This window comes from Pithys albifrons, chromosome 11 (genome assembly GCF_047495875.1).
Source record: "Pithys albifrons albifrons isolate INPA30051 chromosome 11, PitAlb_v1, whole genome shotgun sequence".
NCBI lineage: Eukaryota > Metazoa > Chordata > Aves > Passeriformes > Thamnophilidae > Pithys > Pithys albifrons.
The window spans coordinates 10975764-10992374 of NC_092468.1; the positions used below are offsets into that span (position 1 = coordinate 10975764).

A 16611-nucleotide genomic window follows, 5' to 3' on the forward strand; every position below is an offset into this window, starting at 1 on the left:
TAATTTGAGATAACTAATTTGAAATAGGAATAACTCTCTTTTTCACATACACATGACCCTTATCAACTGTATAAAATTACAATTCACTAAAAATGAAATCCATTCCTGTCCATCATTCTCAGAAAATCTATACTGCCTGCTGAAAAGCATACCAGTTACATGATGCATTATTCATGGGATTATGATGTTTCCTCACTTTTCAAGAGCAATAGAATTTACAGGAAAATGTAAAGCACACTGCAAATCAAACACAATAGATAAAAGTTACCACCTGGTACTTTCTTCCCATTCTGACTGTGGAAGTTGGGAGAGAGATGCTCCAGTGTGCACAGTGACACCTCCCAAGTAAAGAGTCACACTGATTCTGTCCCACATAACATGCACAGCAACTGAGTCACTCCTTTGCCATCAAAGCTGGGCTACCTCTAATGGCATGTTTTCAATAGGTGTTTTCACTTTGCCCATGTAAGCACAAGGCACAGCGGGAATATGTGAGTAGTTTTCCCCTGGTGAGAAAACTTTTAACAGCCTTTTCACATACACCTTCCAGCAGAGACATTAAAAAAACCAAAACAAACACTGTCCAGACACCCCCCTCCCATCTTTCTTGAAATAACTGGAAATCATGCCCACTGCCTGCACTACTTATTTCTAAAATATTCCTATTCCAGGCTTGGGCTTTGTCTCCTCTGGCCATTAGCACGGTGTTAGGATTATCTTCAATGGCACTCCCAAAGGCTGCTCAGTAGACAGAGATTGTTACTTTGAGTATTTTTAACACTTTCTCAATTGTGCATTAGAAACCTGATTTTTTGCATGCAATTTCTCTGAAAGGAGCTTGTAGCAACCTCAATTTCTTGCTGACATACAGGATTTGAAGCTTCTCCCTCTTTCAGCAAGGTAAATCAACCATCTGATGGAAAAGGAGAACAGAGAGAGATGGTGCCACCTGAGGACCCACCAAACACCCTGTCACAGGCACGTCCGACACGAAGGCAGCGACTCACTGCTGCTGCACCACCCTGGGAAGTCCCAGCACTGAGCAGGGTCCAACCCACACAAACCCAAGCACCTCCAGGCACTGGCCACACCAGAGCATCCCCAACCCTGTCACCAATGTGGGAGCTGAGAACATCACATTCCAGCGAAGACTTTCTTATAATACCATTGTGCTGGGGATCTCTGTTGAATGAATCTCAGACAGCCCTCCAACAGCTTATCCTCACTCCTCAATCTTCCCTGAACTCTTCAGTTTGAGGAAGCCTTTTGAAGAAAGATGAACTACATGCCATTTTTCACGTCTCCAGTTCATGCTCAGACAGCAAAAATCTCAGCCTGGCCATCTCCATTATGCCATAGACACCCATGTCCCTGCTTGGCTGGGGCCTTGCCTTGCCCTCCCACCCCTCCCCACGGCTTTCCCAGCCTGCAGCGCTCCCCACACTTGCAGCACAGTCAGCATGTGCAGCACAGCTGTGCTTCCAACATATTGCACAACCTTTTCCAGGGAAGGCACCGCAGCAGACAGGATAACATCTCCCCAAACATACAACTATTTTCAATAAATTAATGTATCTTCTTTAACAGCCCTGATCAAAATTAATTACAATCTTAACTGAAGAAATTCTCATGGGACTTAAAATTAATTACTGCCACACAAGAGAGGTGTTCCCAAACTTCAAGCTTAGCCTGTGCAACTTAGCAATAAAAATCCAAACCAAGAGCTGAATCCAACTGTCTTACAGTCTCCTGCAGGTACCAGCAATATCTCCATCCCAGCCCAGCATCCTGCAAACATCATGCCATGCCCCTGACACAGGCATGCAGATGTCATGTGGCTACAGCCCTGTGTCTGTGCCCTGTGTCTTGCTGGGGTGGGAGGGACAACCCCCAATTTCCCCAGTCAAAGATCATCAATGGTACAATGAATGAGAGGAAGTGTTTTAATGGACTTTAACAAAAAAGGAGCTTTTTAAAATCTCCTGTATCTGTTTAAAATTACATTAGAAAAAAGGTATAATGAGTGTCCCTATTTTCAGGAAAGGATACAGTCTCTCACTGTAAACTCCTGGCAGACTGGACACTCCAGTCTACAGGATAACAATCATACATTTAGGCTATCACTTCCCAATTACACACAAATTAATAATTCACTACCACAGGGAAAATTAAGCCCAATCATACATCATTCTTACAGCAGCTAATTGGGCATGGAGTGGGAGAGCTCTGGTGGTAAATGGTAAATAATGTATATAGTACATCAAATTTTGCATGTAGTTAGACAAGTTCATTTGCTTCCCGTTAAATTTTTTTTAACAAGTAAATTATTTAAGACTAACATGCAACACTGTCCTCATACATGCATTGTCATGTATGTCCATCATACAGAAAACATTTAACAAGCAACATGTTCCAAGATGTGTGTGCACATGTGTATGTATATATAGATATGTGTAGACACACACACAGAACCTTCTAATTCAAATAAAATTAATTGTGAATTCACTGAAGTCTCAAAACTTCCAAAAATAACACACGTATGTAAAGTTTTCTGAGAGAGCCTGATACAGGGTTGCCTCTGTATCAAAGGTTTCTCAATCACATGCCATTAATTAGTAAGTTTTAGGAAAATTAAATGCAATTCATTGGCAAAATCCTTTTTCATGTAAAAATGAAGTCACTCACTACTGGAAAGCTAGGGAGTGGAACCAGCTGCAGAGGGGTTTTTTAGTTTGGTTGTGTTTTGGGTTGTTTCTTCATCTCTTTTTTTTTTTCTTTTTTTGTTTAGCAAAATATTCAGCTGTTCTTAGAGGCCTTTGAGTTTAAGACATTAAAGAAATTATTGCCTTTTTCCACCCCCATGGGTTAACACCCCCTGCAAGTGTACGCAATTCTCTTGCAATCTGTGCTCGCTAGTGCAGAGTGCTGCTCTCCCCACAGCACAACTGCTCCTCAGCAATCAGGCACTTACAGCTCCAAAGACCTTGTAGGAACAGAAGATACTTACATTTCAGAGCTTGAAAACTGAACAAATTCACTCTATATACAGTAACACTTACTTTCCCTTTCTTAAGGTAGTTAGAAAAATTATTAAAAATGACCTTCACATAATCCCAGTGATGTTACCCAGTGATGTTGAGGGGCAATGACCTAAATGCCCTCTACATTTTTCCCACTTCCAATAACACACTTAGATATTCAAACCTTTTCCACTCTCCCTTGCAAGCAGAAGAGGGAAAGAAATCCTTTACATGTTTTCCTGGCTGACACTGAAGGAACTCATCAACCCACAGCAGGAGGCAGTGAGATCCAAAACTGGGTTCTTTGTAGTTGAACAGGAAAGTCTTTAGCCAACTGGAAGTGACTTCTGATGGAAACTTCATGATTTTTCTTTTCCAACAGATTAATTGAAGGAAAAGTTTAACTTGATGTTTCATTCCAGTATCTACTGGGAACTGATAATCAGTGATAACTGCTATGCTTGCAATTCAGGACTGAAAGCTTTTCTCCTTCATGCAAATAGCATCACACATTTGGTATTGATAACGCAGAGAGATTTGGCATGAATACCAAATTATCGAAGGATCCAAACTCATCATACTGATTTGTTTTTCAAATCTCATGTTTTCTAAGACAAACTGCAGTTCACATTTCCTCATATTCTCTTGCATGTTTGAACCCTTAGAAAATAGCTGGTTCATGTTTCAAAGGGTCTGATTTTCTAATAAAAAGGACTAGAATGTTCTCCTTCATATTTTATTTTTATCAAACAAAATTCTCATGTAATCCATAGCCTCCAGTTGCTGAGGAATTATCGTAGATGCCACACTATCAGATATCTGCAAGAACTCCCCAACCCACTGTAAATCAGTACATCTGTAAAACAGAAATGTACACTGTCCTGTATAAGAAAACCAAAAGAAAAAAATGAAAGGTTTTCTTTGCTTAACCCACACTGGCAGATGACTGCTCCCACTCAGCAGAGCTCATTTCAACTGGTCAGGTGGTGGTGGGAGTGCACCTCCTGCTAAGCAAAAATTAGAAATCATGTCCACACTCAATAAAGTAAAAAAAACCCAAAAAACCAAAATAACAAAAGAAAAAACCTCAAACCCCCAAACAAAACAAAACAAAACTCACAGCAATAATTAACCAAAATATTTAAAATCCTAATGGTAGTTCTCATGAAGACTGATGTAATACTTCAGTGGAAATAAATTAACATTTTTGCTCCATGAAATGAAATTAACACAGAACTCACACACATAAAACCAGAGTTTACATTGGAAAGACAGCTTAAAACTAAATAGTTTAGCTCAAAACTTTTTTTTATTAAAGTATGAATGCATTTATGCTGGAGAACAGTTTACATACATTATAAAGCAACAAGTGTATTTTCAAGAGGTGTGGGCCCTCCTCAATGTATCTCATGCACAATGTACATGCTTTACCACTGGACTCGCACATACACTCTCACATACAAACACAGAGACGCACAAAACACAGACACAGAGCTATCTGCTTGGATTAGCTTTCTTTTAAGGCTTCTGTAAGGTGCCCTAGTGCCCCTAACATTACCATAATTACAAATGAAATTGTACAAAGGAGCAGAATTACTTGCAAACTATTGATCTGCTCTCAGCCTTAAAAAATATCAAGTGAAACAAGTTTTTCCTTTTATTTGAGTTTTATTAAACATCTGCATTTAAGAAAGGCATGACTGTATATCTGCACACAAGGAAAGATATGGGAATCTTAACATGAGGTTCTCAATCAGAACAGATGTTCAAACCTGACTCTTAAGGGACCATTCCTTTGATCTTTACAGTAGCACAGCCCTGGCTGTGTGATGAGACACTGTCAGCTCCATCCCACCAGGGCCACTCGACCAGCAATGGCCAGTACACGGACCTGTGGCTCCCGTGCTCATGGCACTTCCGACCTGAGGTTGATGAGAAGTCACAGTTCAAACACTGACAGACTCAAGTGTCCCTCACTCTTCCCAGTGGGCCCTCCTCCTGTAGAGCACAGCAGGATAGGAAATGCACAGACAGCAGTGCTGACTTGCTGTACCCCCAGCCACTGGGGAGTATTTTTGCCCACCCCTTTTTGGTATCCTGCAGTACATAGTCTGAAACTGCAGCTACTGGTGTTGGTGGAAGATGTGGCAGCAGGTATATTAAGAAAATAGGTACTATGAATAAAATAAAGGATAGCATATGATATAATGTGTACATACAAGCATCTTTCATTTTTTTAATCTGTGAAATGTGAATTAACTGCAGAATGCCAGGCCGTTAGTCTGAAAGGCTATGTATGGCTGTCTTAGCCTACGTACGGTCAAAGGATTTTTATGATGCATCATGGACAAAGATTCTTGGGGAACCATTAGGGCTTTCCAGGTCTACTTGCTCTTGTGCATCAGCATCAGCCTGCAGCTAGGAATGCCAGAGAAGCAACTAATAAAATTGCCTGATCAGCCTTACAAGAAAAACAGGAGTGATTGTGCTTCATGGCATGCACCTGAACTACAGAGATGAGAAACGGGCAACAATGACTGGGTAAGAGAGATGGGGGAAGGAGATTTTTTTATCACTTTTACAACAGCAGCAGATTTCAATGTAACATAATTACTTTAATGATGCATATCTGTAAGTACCAAATTGCTCTTTTGATTTAAAAAGCTGGTCAGACAAGTGTTTGGCAGTCCTTTCATTCCCCTGTTTCAATTGTTGCTTATTCATCTATCAGCTCTCATTCCCTAAGCCGTTTCTGCATTTGCTGAACCATGAATGAGTTCAGTCAGCCATCATCAGATTCAAATTCATGAGACACTTCCTCTGAGGAGCTGTTCCTGTGGATCCGGCCATCACTTTTCATGCTGTGAAAAGTCTTCTTAAAGGCCTCCATCATGGCATGGGCCAGCTTCTTGGCCTCCAGCTTGCTCTCACACTCTACAGCATGGCAGTCCATCTGGTAGGACAAGTCATCGTTGATCTCCCGATAGACCCAAGCAAAGATGTTTGGGCTGACGTTGTGGTCAGCAGTGCAGTAGGCAATACGTGCTACCTGAAAGGTATCCATGTGGACTGTTGCCTCACCTTTGAGGTCCAGATGATGCAGCCAGACTTGGAAAGGTCGGATTTCCAGAAGGGCGTTAGCTGGGTAAACATCCTCCCTGGTGAGCGTGTGCTTCTTCCATAATTCAATGACTGGTTTCTCTGTGCAGCCTGACAAAAATTGCATCCCTGTTGTGGAAACCTTACCCAAATATGTAACCTGCAAAGAAGAGCAAAGATAGGTGAAAACACAGATGGCAGACTCCAGTGTTACTTCCTGCCATACCACGGAACTTTTCTTTATCTGCGAAATAAAAGCAACCCTCCCACTACAAACTCCGCAATTTCTCCTTCCCTTTCAGTAAAACAGTTTTCAAACTGCTTTCCAAATATTTGCTTCTCAGATGCTGAATTCACCATTCAAACCCAGATGTTAAAAATGGCCAGTGTCTGCGTTTCAAGGGATTTCACTTTCTTCAGCTCCCCTGAAAATCCCACCTTTAGAGCCCCTGACTGTCTCTAAGTTCACGTTAGCAAGTGCAAGTGCTGGGGGAGCAGGGCCCAGGGAGCCGTGATGCAAATCGCTTTTTCTCCTTCCCACTTTATTCAGATGATTTATTTGTATCATATTTCAAATATTACTGTTTGGGAGATAGTGACATTTTCAGTTTGATGCAAGGCTCCAGGGCGTCAGAAAACCATGATCACAGCAGAGGATTTTGAAGTTTGAATGTTTTGGGATTTTTTCAAAACGATCTGTTTTTCCACCATTTCTGCTGTTTTTACTTAAGCGTTAAGCCAGGAATAGTTCAAAGCTGTTCAAACCTCTGAGCAGAGCAGAGACATTTATTACATAAATTTTAAAAAATATGCTGTTAAAAATCTAGTAATAAATCCACCTCAGTTTAATCACATCATCTCCCTGCTTTTCTGTCTAGCTCTTTGAGTAAATATTCTGTTACCCATCAGCACAGGAAAGCAAGATGTTTTCAAAGCCCTTACTGTATTTTGTTCACCAAATAATAAATTCACTGAGAGATCCACATCAAAATTCTGCATTAAGCCTGTGCAGAAACACTCCCCAAAATCCGTGCAGCTGCTAATGAGGACTCTTTCCACTTACAGTTGAATGGGAGATTATTTTTGTCTGGGAAAAAGGATTTTCTCTAGAAAAGACAGGTCAATGCCATATAAAGAGAATTATGCAGATTATTCTATTTATTGCTGTTGTCAGAACGGTGCATTGGAGAACAACTATATGAAAGCAAAATTGCTTCTTATTTGAGTCTTGCAGAAGTAACTGCCTGAGACAGAACCTTGTGCCTCTTGCTTCATGTCTTGTAACCTCTAGTACATTTTACTCAAGGCTATTGGAGGGGAAAAGTAATCACATGCACTTTCCAAACCTATTTCTTCCAAATTCTGTATTAAGCACACAGTATTGGTTATTTTATTGTTGTAAATGCATTAAGAAATGGAGAGAAAAAATATGAAATTTCCACATTTAAGCACATTAAAAAATTATAACCACAAGAAATACAGGATTTGTAATTCATGCAAACAAAATTTTCCAAAAGAAAAATATTTTGCTGCAAGGTTTTGTTAAAATCAGAGACCTAAATTAAGCCATAATTAAGGAAAAAGCTTACAAAACTTTATTGGAAGTCTGTGTGGCTTAATCATGCCTGCCAAAAAAGCAATTTCATAGGACTGACATTTCAAAATGGGAAGTCTTATTCCTTGCCTATAAATATTCATGCTTTGCACTGGGAATATGTTGAATCTTATAAAGCTTTGTGGGTTTTTTGGAACAGTGGGAAACACAACAGCTAGAACAGTTAACAAGGCAAGACCTACCAGTGTTTTGCCTTATTTTATTTTATTGGTGATGAGAGTTGAGTTCCCTCAAGTACTGTAGAAGAACTTGAAAGAGCTCACAACTAAACACATACAAACACAGCAAATACAGGACCAAAGAGGAATGTGCCTGCAACATACTGGGGGGGGTATTTCAATGTATATCCACAGTCATTTGCTTTGAACAGATCAAGATCATTCTGCAGATTTACACATACAATATATTCTCCAAAGATTCGCTCAGCACCGTTTCATAGTCACAAGCCAACTAACAAAAGACAAACACATACTGTAAATTGACATTCGGGGTCAAATTCAAAGCCCATTGCAACACCAAAAGTCCCTCACTGACTTCAAAGAGATTTGCACAAAAGTTTTAAACTCTGAGGAACAGAAGAATATCCTCTTGCTCATGCACTTTGTCTCCATGCAAAGACAGCCTTGAATCCCTGGCTGCAGAGAGAGCTGCCACCACCACCACGTTTTGTCCCCCAGTCCCTGTTTGAAGAAGAGCAGTGTCAGCTGGAGTCCACGGGAACAAGCACCTCTCAAGAGTGCACAACAGTAGATACAGGGAATCGGTTCAACACTGGCTTGTCCTCAAGAGGAAGCTGCTGACAGCACGTGAGCTGCCCTGAGCAGCAGCATGAGGGCTGGGAGAGGAGAGGAAAGCAAAGGGAGCTCCACCCCAGCTAGGTAGCATTACTACAGCACTGCTGAGCTCCATGCTGCAAATTCACCCTGACACACAGCATCAGCTTCTGAGCATGAGCAACTCCCAAGTGGTGCTCAGGACACCTCTGGCAGCTGAGGAACAAGATCAGAGCAAGTCATCTCACAGCAGCATAAATTGAATTTAATGTTCTTCTCTGTTCCTTTGCAGCCGCCAACTGCAACCCCCTGTTGGCCATCAATCTGTGTGTGGCCTGCTCAAGGGTGGGGCTAAAAAAAATAACGTATTTCCTTAAAATAAAATATTTTTATTTTAAGAAGAAAAGCAGTGAATTGCTCTGAAAGCAGCCAAAGTAAAAGTAACTAATAAGAAGGACGGGATGACGGCTTGCCTACCAAAATGAGATATACTGGTCTGATTTTACTGTCCCAGTTCTGTCACAGTACAACTGTGTAGGAACCTTTGGAACGTTGCTTCTTTTAACACCACTTTGCATCTCCATTATACAAATTTGATTTTCCTTTGAGGACACACCATAAATATTTATAAGTGCTTAGACGTTACAACAAGGAGTTCAGAGGAGAGAGAATAAACAAAGCCTCTGCTTTAAAGTCTCTCCTGTACTGTGTCTTACATAGAAACTACAACTACTAGTGCTGTTATTTTTTGTTTCTTTTTAAATGAACAATTTTTTTTCCTAGTTGAGATACCAGCATTTGACAAGAGTGGCATCACTGAAGCTCTTAGCGAGAAGAGACGTCTAACATTTCATCACATCATGGCCCTCTGCTAAAAACAGAACAGGGATACAGGGGGCCGGTGAGACACCTCAAATATTTGACACGCAAAAAGGTATTTGACACTAAAAACGCAGCATCCTGTTCAGAAAAAAAGTTTTCTCCATGATTAAGTATCATCTACATGTTATCCATTAAATATTAATCCATCTGAAGCTGTCCAATTTATTAACTTAGATATTAACATTTGCATAATTGTGGGAATGGTACCAGTATGAACCAAAATGAGCAAAAGCTGGATTTTAGGGTACTTCTTCCTGAGCTCTCAGCTACAAGGTTAGTCCACAAGCAGTGCTCTGCATTTCAGCTCCTTTCTCAACACATCTCACAGCGTACCCACCTTTGTTTAAATGCCCAGAAACCACTGACCACACACATCATTAGAGTAAACCTATTTGAGTACAACCATCTTGCATTTTACTTTCCAAGCAAAGGTCAAAGAACAATGATTCTTCCCATTATCAGAGGCAGAAGATAACTATTTTGAGGCAAAAATTCCCACTGGTGGTTTTTTCCATTAAAATTGTTGATATCAGTGTGAAAGCAGCAGAGAAGTATAAAAAAAAAGTTAAACAAAGAATTTCATCTTTAATAATGAGAAGAACCACACATGAAGGGCACAAAAAGACATTAGTAGTAGCAATAGTAGTATTGTTGTTGTTATTATTATTGTTATTGTTACAGTTATTATTGCATGTACTCTGAAAAACTGCCTGAACAGAAGCAACTGTACAGCCTTACTACCTAGAGAATAACCACTGCCAAAGACAGGCAAGAGCCACAGGGCAGGCTGAAAGCTGCATCTATGATAACGCAGCTCTGACCACCAGCCAAAGTCTGCCAGGACTGAATAATGCTTTTCCTTCCTCTGTAACATTGGAAGTCCCTTGGCAGCAAACATCAGTCCAGGAAAATTATTAATTTGTGAAAGCATGGCATGTCTTATAGCAAATGTCATCCTACACACAGTGAGGTCAGCAGATGTGCTCCCTCCCCTCTAGGGTTGTTAAGCATTGGACTGGGCTGCCCAGGGAAGTGGTGGAATCAACATCCCTGAAGTGATCAAGAAACAACTGGTCATGGCATGAAGTGCCATAGATTTAGTTGACAAGGTGGTGTTTGGTCAAAGGGTGGGCTCAATAATCTTGGAGGTATTTTCCAACCTTAATGATTATATGATTCCAGCATCAGTGCAAGGCCAAGTAGCTACAGGTTGGTTGTAACTAATAAATTATGATCAAGCTGTGCAGCCTTTACTTGCTTTGGACACTGAGTTTTAAGTGAGAAAAGGAATGCAAAAGCCAGCTTAATGCCACTGTGTAACCTTAAGCAGTAAAGGCATTTCCTATCATATCTTCTTCCAGGGGTAAGAGTATATTTCTTTATGGCCCTTTCAGTCCTTTGGCTTATGTGTTTCATCCGTCCAATGAATTTCTGGAAGATTCACCTCACAACAATTTCTTGTGCATGTTAAAAATTACCCACATTCTTTCCAGTCTTCCTGTGGCAAACTTACTCACTGACAAGCCACTGTCAACAACCATGACATAAAATACACTTGAGGTTTCAGCACTTCTATGCTTGCAAGCATTCAAACCTTTAGTAGAAGCCAAGATGTTCTGAACAGCTCCTTATTTCACCCTAGAGACTTGCCAACACCAGTGTCAGTACCTGACAAAACTGTCCTCGGCAGACAAATGCTGTGCCTTTGCCCTTTTTTAACGCAGCTACACCCATCTGACATGTAGAGATGCCTCATGTCAAAAGACATGAAAAATAATTGATGTCATCTTTCATGCACTGTCCTGGAAACACAAAAGCATCTGAGTATTTTGACATTGTTTTCAGCCCCTTCAGTCCAATAATGTAAGTGAAATATCTTCTAATAACTATGTTCGAGAGCTTATCAGCTTTGAAAAGACCAGTATAGCAGCTGCCACAGACATTTACACTTCTAGCACAGCATGATTTGTCAGAAGTAATAAAGGGTTTTTCCTTTCCATACCCAATTCTTTTATCATTGACCTCACATTGTTCACTTGCAATTCATACGAGATAAACAACAGCTTAGTCCCTGCCTGTGTCGATCTGACTTCAGATCTGACTCCCCAATGGACCATATGGCCATACTGTTCCTATCTCACAAGCCTCACTAAAGTCAGGCAGCTGAATGACCTTTTCTCCTTCTGTTCCCTATTCCCAGTTCACAGACTATCATCGTTCCAAGAAAAGAGATCCAAGTTGTAAAGATCCATAATTACTACATTACATGAGGACAGATGCTCTCTTGGCACAGGAGCTTGGCACGGGAACATGCACACACACAGGACTCTGGGCCCTCGCACTATTCAAGATCATCATCAAAAGACCATATGTAAAATTAAATCCTTAGTTATTTCTTTAATATAACTATTTCTTCCACACCAGATAAAAATGGTCTTTCTTAACAAAATTAACAAAGAAAATGAAAAAATTAAAACAGAGCACTGAACTTGAGCTTGCAGTCAACAGAGGATGCTCTAAAGGATCTTGAATCTTGTGCTGATCTTAGTAATAGTTCACTGTCTCTTTTGTCCATTAGTGTTTTAAAATAAAGATCCCTTTTGCCTCAAATCTGGTCTAGGTGCAACTGATAATGTTTGTTTGAGATAGTAAGATATTTCCTACTTAAAAGTGAAGCAAACAGAGGTAATGAGCCATTTCCTTCCTGAAAACAGAATTTCTTCTATGGCAACTTCATGATACTTTATGTGGAAATGGAGAAGTGATTGGAAGGGACTGTGTCAGGATGCACAGGTGTAGACCCTCCCATCAGCAAGTAAACAGTCATAGAAACATCAAGGCTGAAAGAGACGTTTAAGATCATCCAGTCCAAATGTCCAGTCAGCACTACCACTGTGATACCTAAATGACTAAATGACATCATCCAGGGCAAGCTCCAGGAGACTCAAACACCTCCAGGGATGGTGACTCCTCCACCACCACTCTGGGCAACCTATTCCAATGCCTAAAGTTTGTCAGTTTGTCCCAGTCAACCAAGAACCACCAGTATGAAGACTAGGTAAACTTGCAGAAGCACTCAAGGGGAATATAGAGGAGATTTGAAGAAGAGCTGCCAAAAGCAGGTTTGGGAGTGCATGGCTTGTTATAAATTGCAGCTGGAACACAAACATGCAGATACTCTCTGGGTTTGCAATACAAAAGCAGACACAGGATGAAAAAGTACAAGCTTCACCCAGACTCTATACACATATTGTTGAGGCCAGAACACAGCAAGATTCATCTTCACATCATCAGGAGGTGTGGAGAACACTATGAGAAGCTTCTGCTTAGGAAACCCGCCTCACTGGAATGACAATGTGCCCAAAGCCCACAGTGCCTCCTGTGCTGGGTGGTTGGGGAGAACCAGAGCTCACTGGAGGGACACACAGATTTGCATGCTGAAACTGGATGTTCTTTTTATCCACAGCAGAGCTGGGATATGAGTGGGAAGGCCTGCAGTATGCTGCCCAGCAGCTCTGTAAGTCCTGGCACAGCTTTCATTTCTGTAAACTCAGATTTAGCCGTAGAGTAATTTTCAACATCTTTAATTAACACATCCAGCTCCAGGCACAGCAGGAGTGCTCCATGCTGGCCAGGGTGCCTGTCTCACCACACCAGCTCAGCTCTCCTCGCCCCAGAGTGCAGTGACTCAGCTTCAGGCGGGCAACTTTGGAATTTAGAGCCAGAAACTGCTTTTTTTTTGGTTCTGGAGAAAAAAACAAAAAATATCCCAGACATTCCACTTGGATCACTGAGAAAATATCGTGAACTGCATTCAAGAAACATTTACTTAAGACACAAAAAAACCCCTCAGTAAAGTAAAAAGGCTGCACAGTTTCCCTCTGTCACTGCTTCCTCACCCACACTGCCTGTGTCCCGCCAAAGCCTCCACAGCACAAACATGAGGGTCTTTATGGGAATGACAGGGCTCCTCAGCCCACAGAAATATACAGCAAAGGCAGCAATGTGGCTTACAGAAGTATGTGATGAACGGTTTTATTTTTGAGACAAAATTCAGAGGGAGAACGGACTGATCTGGGCAACTGTTTAACAGAAAATCACCATCAACTCTGATGGCTGCCCACTCGATTAGGAGGAAGAGAATAAAAGATCAGTAGTTAATGTCTGATTTATTCCCAGGAATCAAAGAGTAGCTTCAGAAAGAGCTGGAAGCATCAGCACCTCTTCAGCGGTTAAGTCAACAGCCAGCATCTGACTCCTTTAATGGGAACAAAGCTGAACCTAAGTCTTAAAACAATGCCAAAATTCCCCCTCAAAAACAAAAATAATAAACAAGCTCAGCAAGAAATGCATTCAACTCTTTACAACTTCAGAATTCCTAAGGCAAAACAACTGCTGGGCAGCAACTGCTCCATCTGCCCATCTGTCCCCACAGCCACACTCGCAGCAGCCCTTCGCAGGTGCCTTTATTTTCCATGTGTTCTCAGCTGTGACTGTGCAGCAGATCCTGTCTCAGCTGCCCCCCTGGAAGTGTTCACCACACAAGTAAGGCGTAAAGTGATAGAGGAAACATTCTGGACATCATTCTCCAACTAAATACCTTTGAAGGACACAGGAGCCCTGGTTATCTTCAGCCTATCATTGTTCTTTCAAGTTTCACAGCCTCCATGCTTCCAGGTAGCTCTAGTAGGTGAAGAAGAAAGAAGAGCTGGGACACTGTAAAAATACCTTTTCTTGGAAAATGGTCTTCCCCGGTAAAAAGAAAAACATAGTTTCACTGCTGCTGCTTCTGAGGTAGCCTGGCAAAGCCCTTTAATAAGGCAGCAGGTATCACAGATGAGTTACCGTGGTAAAGCGTGCCCACATCTGCCAGGGCAGCATCTTGGGCACAGGGCTTTCCTGAGGGCAGAGCTCACCCATGAAGAACCTCTCACTCCTCAGATACCATCAGGACAAAAGCCGATGGACATCAAAGCACAGGGCGCCTTCTGAGAGCCTGTCCCTGCTCTGAGGGAGACACCCATAATCACACAGGCACCCCAGATCCCCTCTTCATGGCCAAATAAACCTCTCATTCTTCCAGAGCTGAGCTCTACCAGGCCTCCCACTGAGGCACTTGGGGAGGGAAGCAAAACACAAAAACCTCTGCAGAGTGTCTACAGGAGTGGAGCCCTCCTTACTGCGTGATCAGCCCCAACACCCACCCACTGCCTGTGGAGGAGAGGGGGAAACCCACTTATATTTGAGAAGTTTAAGATTTAGTAAATAAATGTACTAAAAGAAAAAAATTACCCCTGACAGCTTAATTTATAAGCTCTGAGGGGAATAAAAGCCAACAAGAAAAAGCCCACTGAGTCCACAGGCCAAATACCCAGTGTAGAGTAAATAAGGCAGCAAGTAAACCTTTCCTTCAGAAAGACAACCCTGAGAAACACAACGATCCAAGCTTTTCACCTTTCATTACATCAGGCTGCTGCTCAGCAAGCCTTTTTACAAACTGCCCTCAGTTAGACCTAAGAGCATCCAACTTAATATCCAGTGACCAGGAGTCTCTGCTTCATTGCCAAAATGGTTAACCAAGCCCAAACACAACCTCAGCAAGAGCCAGCTCTGCTCTCTGCAACCTCCCATTAGCAACAAAGGGATCGCCTCTTGCATTTTATTCTCCACTGGACAGGAAGCTCTTTTTGTGGTTTGGCTTGCGGGGGTGAATCTGAAATGAAATCAAGTAGAACTGGCAAACTGCAGTGAGCTTGCAGTCAGAGACTCTTAGGTCCTGGTGTGAGTGGAAGATTTACATTGCACTATTTAAAACTCAAGAAATCAATTTCATTCCAGCAGCAATTTAAAAATGCTGTAGTGCAAGACATAACTGAATGAACAAATACATCCATCAGTCACAACCTCAGCAGGACTTCTGGACACACTATTGTACAAGTCGATGATTACTTTTATTCCCAAATATTTTCTTTATGTTGCTATTTAGATCACTTTCCTGCTTTGTCTCCTTTCATTGCCTCACATAATTTCCCTTCTCTGTATCCAGTTGCCACTGGGTTGAAATTAGTTCTTGGATAAGCCGGTTCATTTCCCACTTTCTTTTTTGAGTCTTCACAGGGCAAGGAGAGATGTGAACAAGCCAGTGAAGTGAGCATAAAAGCAAGCCACTCTAATCACTATTGCAATTACTTCATGTTTCCTATACAAAGTCTCTACAAAACCTTCCCTCTGGTACCTCAAAACTTTGCCACTAAGAACACCCCTTCTGCCAGGAGAAAGCAGGGTAAGTTTGCACAATCATGAATACACCAGACAGACACCAACCTTCATGTTTATGTTCAAATTACACACAAGCTTTTTTCACTACACATTCTTTATTTACATGAAGTTGAAACCGAACATGGAAATCTGATTAAGCACCTCATCAAGTTTCAGAAAGCTTTTTAGTCCTGGGTTCCTCACAGCTGTTGTCTCATAGCAGAGGGACGGAGACCATGGGTGGAGAGGGGAGCAGACTGTTTGCTTTTATTTTGTTCCCCTTCCTTTCCAACCCACAGAAAGTTCACTTTGGCACCAGTCCTACAAAAACTTCAATTGTACCGAATGGAGAATGCAAAGAGCGAGTTTGGGAATGGCTATATACTTCAGCCACCAAGGCATGTGCATTTTACGTATTCCCCAAGACTCTGGACACTGAAATATTTCCAGAAAGCTACACAGAGCGCATGTTTTTCACCATTTTTTGTCAGTAAGAGATCTGTCCTCAAGGTTCTCTTCTTTGCACATTCCCCATGAGATCTTTGTATTTCCCCTTTAGTTCTTCCTTTCAAAAGAAGATGCCAAGTAATAAAATTGAACAAAGCCTCTGTTACTAAGACATTCAGTTCTGGAGACCAAACATCTCAACTACACTTGCTTCCTGGCACAACTTGACAACACCTGAAATTAAGAGCAAAAGGGAAGGGAGCCAGCTTCAGGAACCACTGAAAATTACTACAAATTTGGGTTGTATTTCAAGGGAAGTGTCAGGCCTACATTGCAGGAAGAACAGAAGAAAAACAATGATAATAAACGACTTAATTTCTTCCTCCCCTGAGTACTGTAAGACCAGTAACCTTCAAAACAAGAAAAAATTACGAAACAAACCACAAACATGAGGGATTCCCAGAAATGGCAGCACTTGCTCCTTCTGCTATCCTGCATACACTGTAAATGAAACCCA

General features: G+C 41.5%; 1 protein-coding gene across 11 annotated transcripts in view; it reads right to left on the bottom strand.

Moving 5' to 3' along the window:
- Positions 1-16611, bottom strand: part of PID1 (phosphotyrosine interaction domain containing 1) — a 117490-nt gene that overhangs the window by 27214 nt on the left and 73665 nt on the right. For 8 of the 11 annotated variants that reach the window (XM_071566224.1, XM_071566225.1, XM_071566222.1 and 5 more), the window contains exon 3: positions 4199-6279. In XM_071566224.1, the coding sequence (XP_071422325.1) occupies positions 5803-6279 (477 nt within the window). In that variant the 3' untranslated portion in view covers positions 4199-5802. Of the gene's footprint in view, positions 1-4198; positions 6280-16611 lie in introns of those variants that run through there. The other 3 variants (XR_011698738.1, XM_071566229.1, XM_071566219.1) reach the window with 2 other exon arrangements.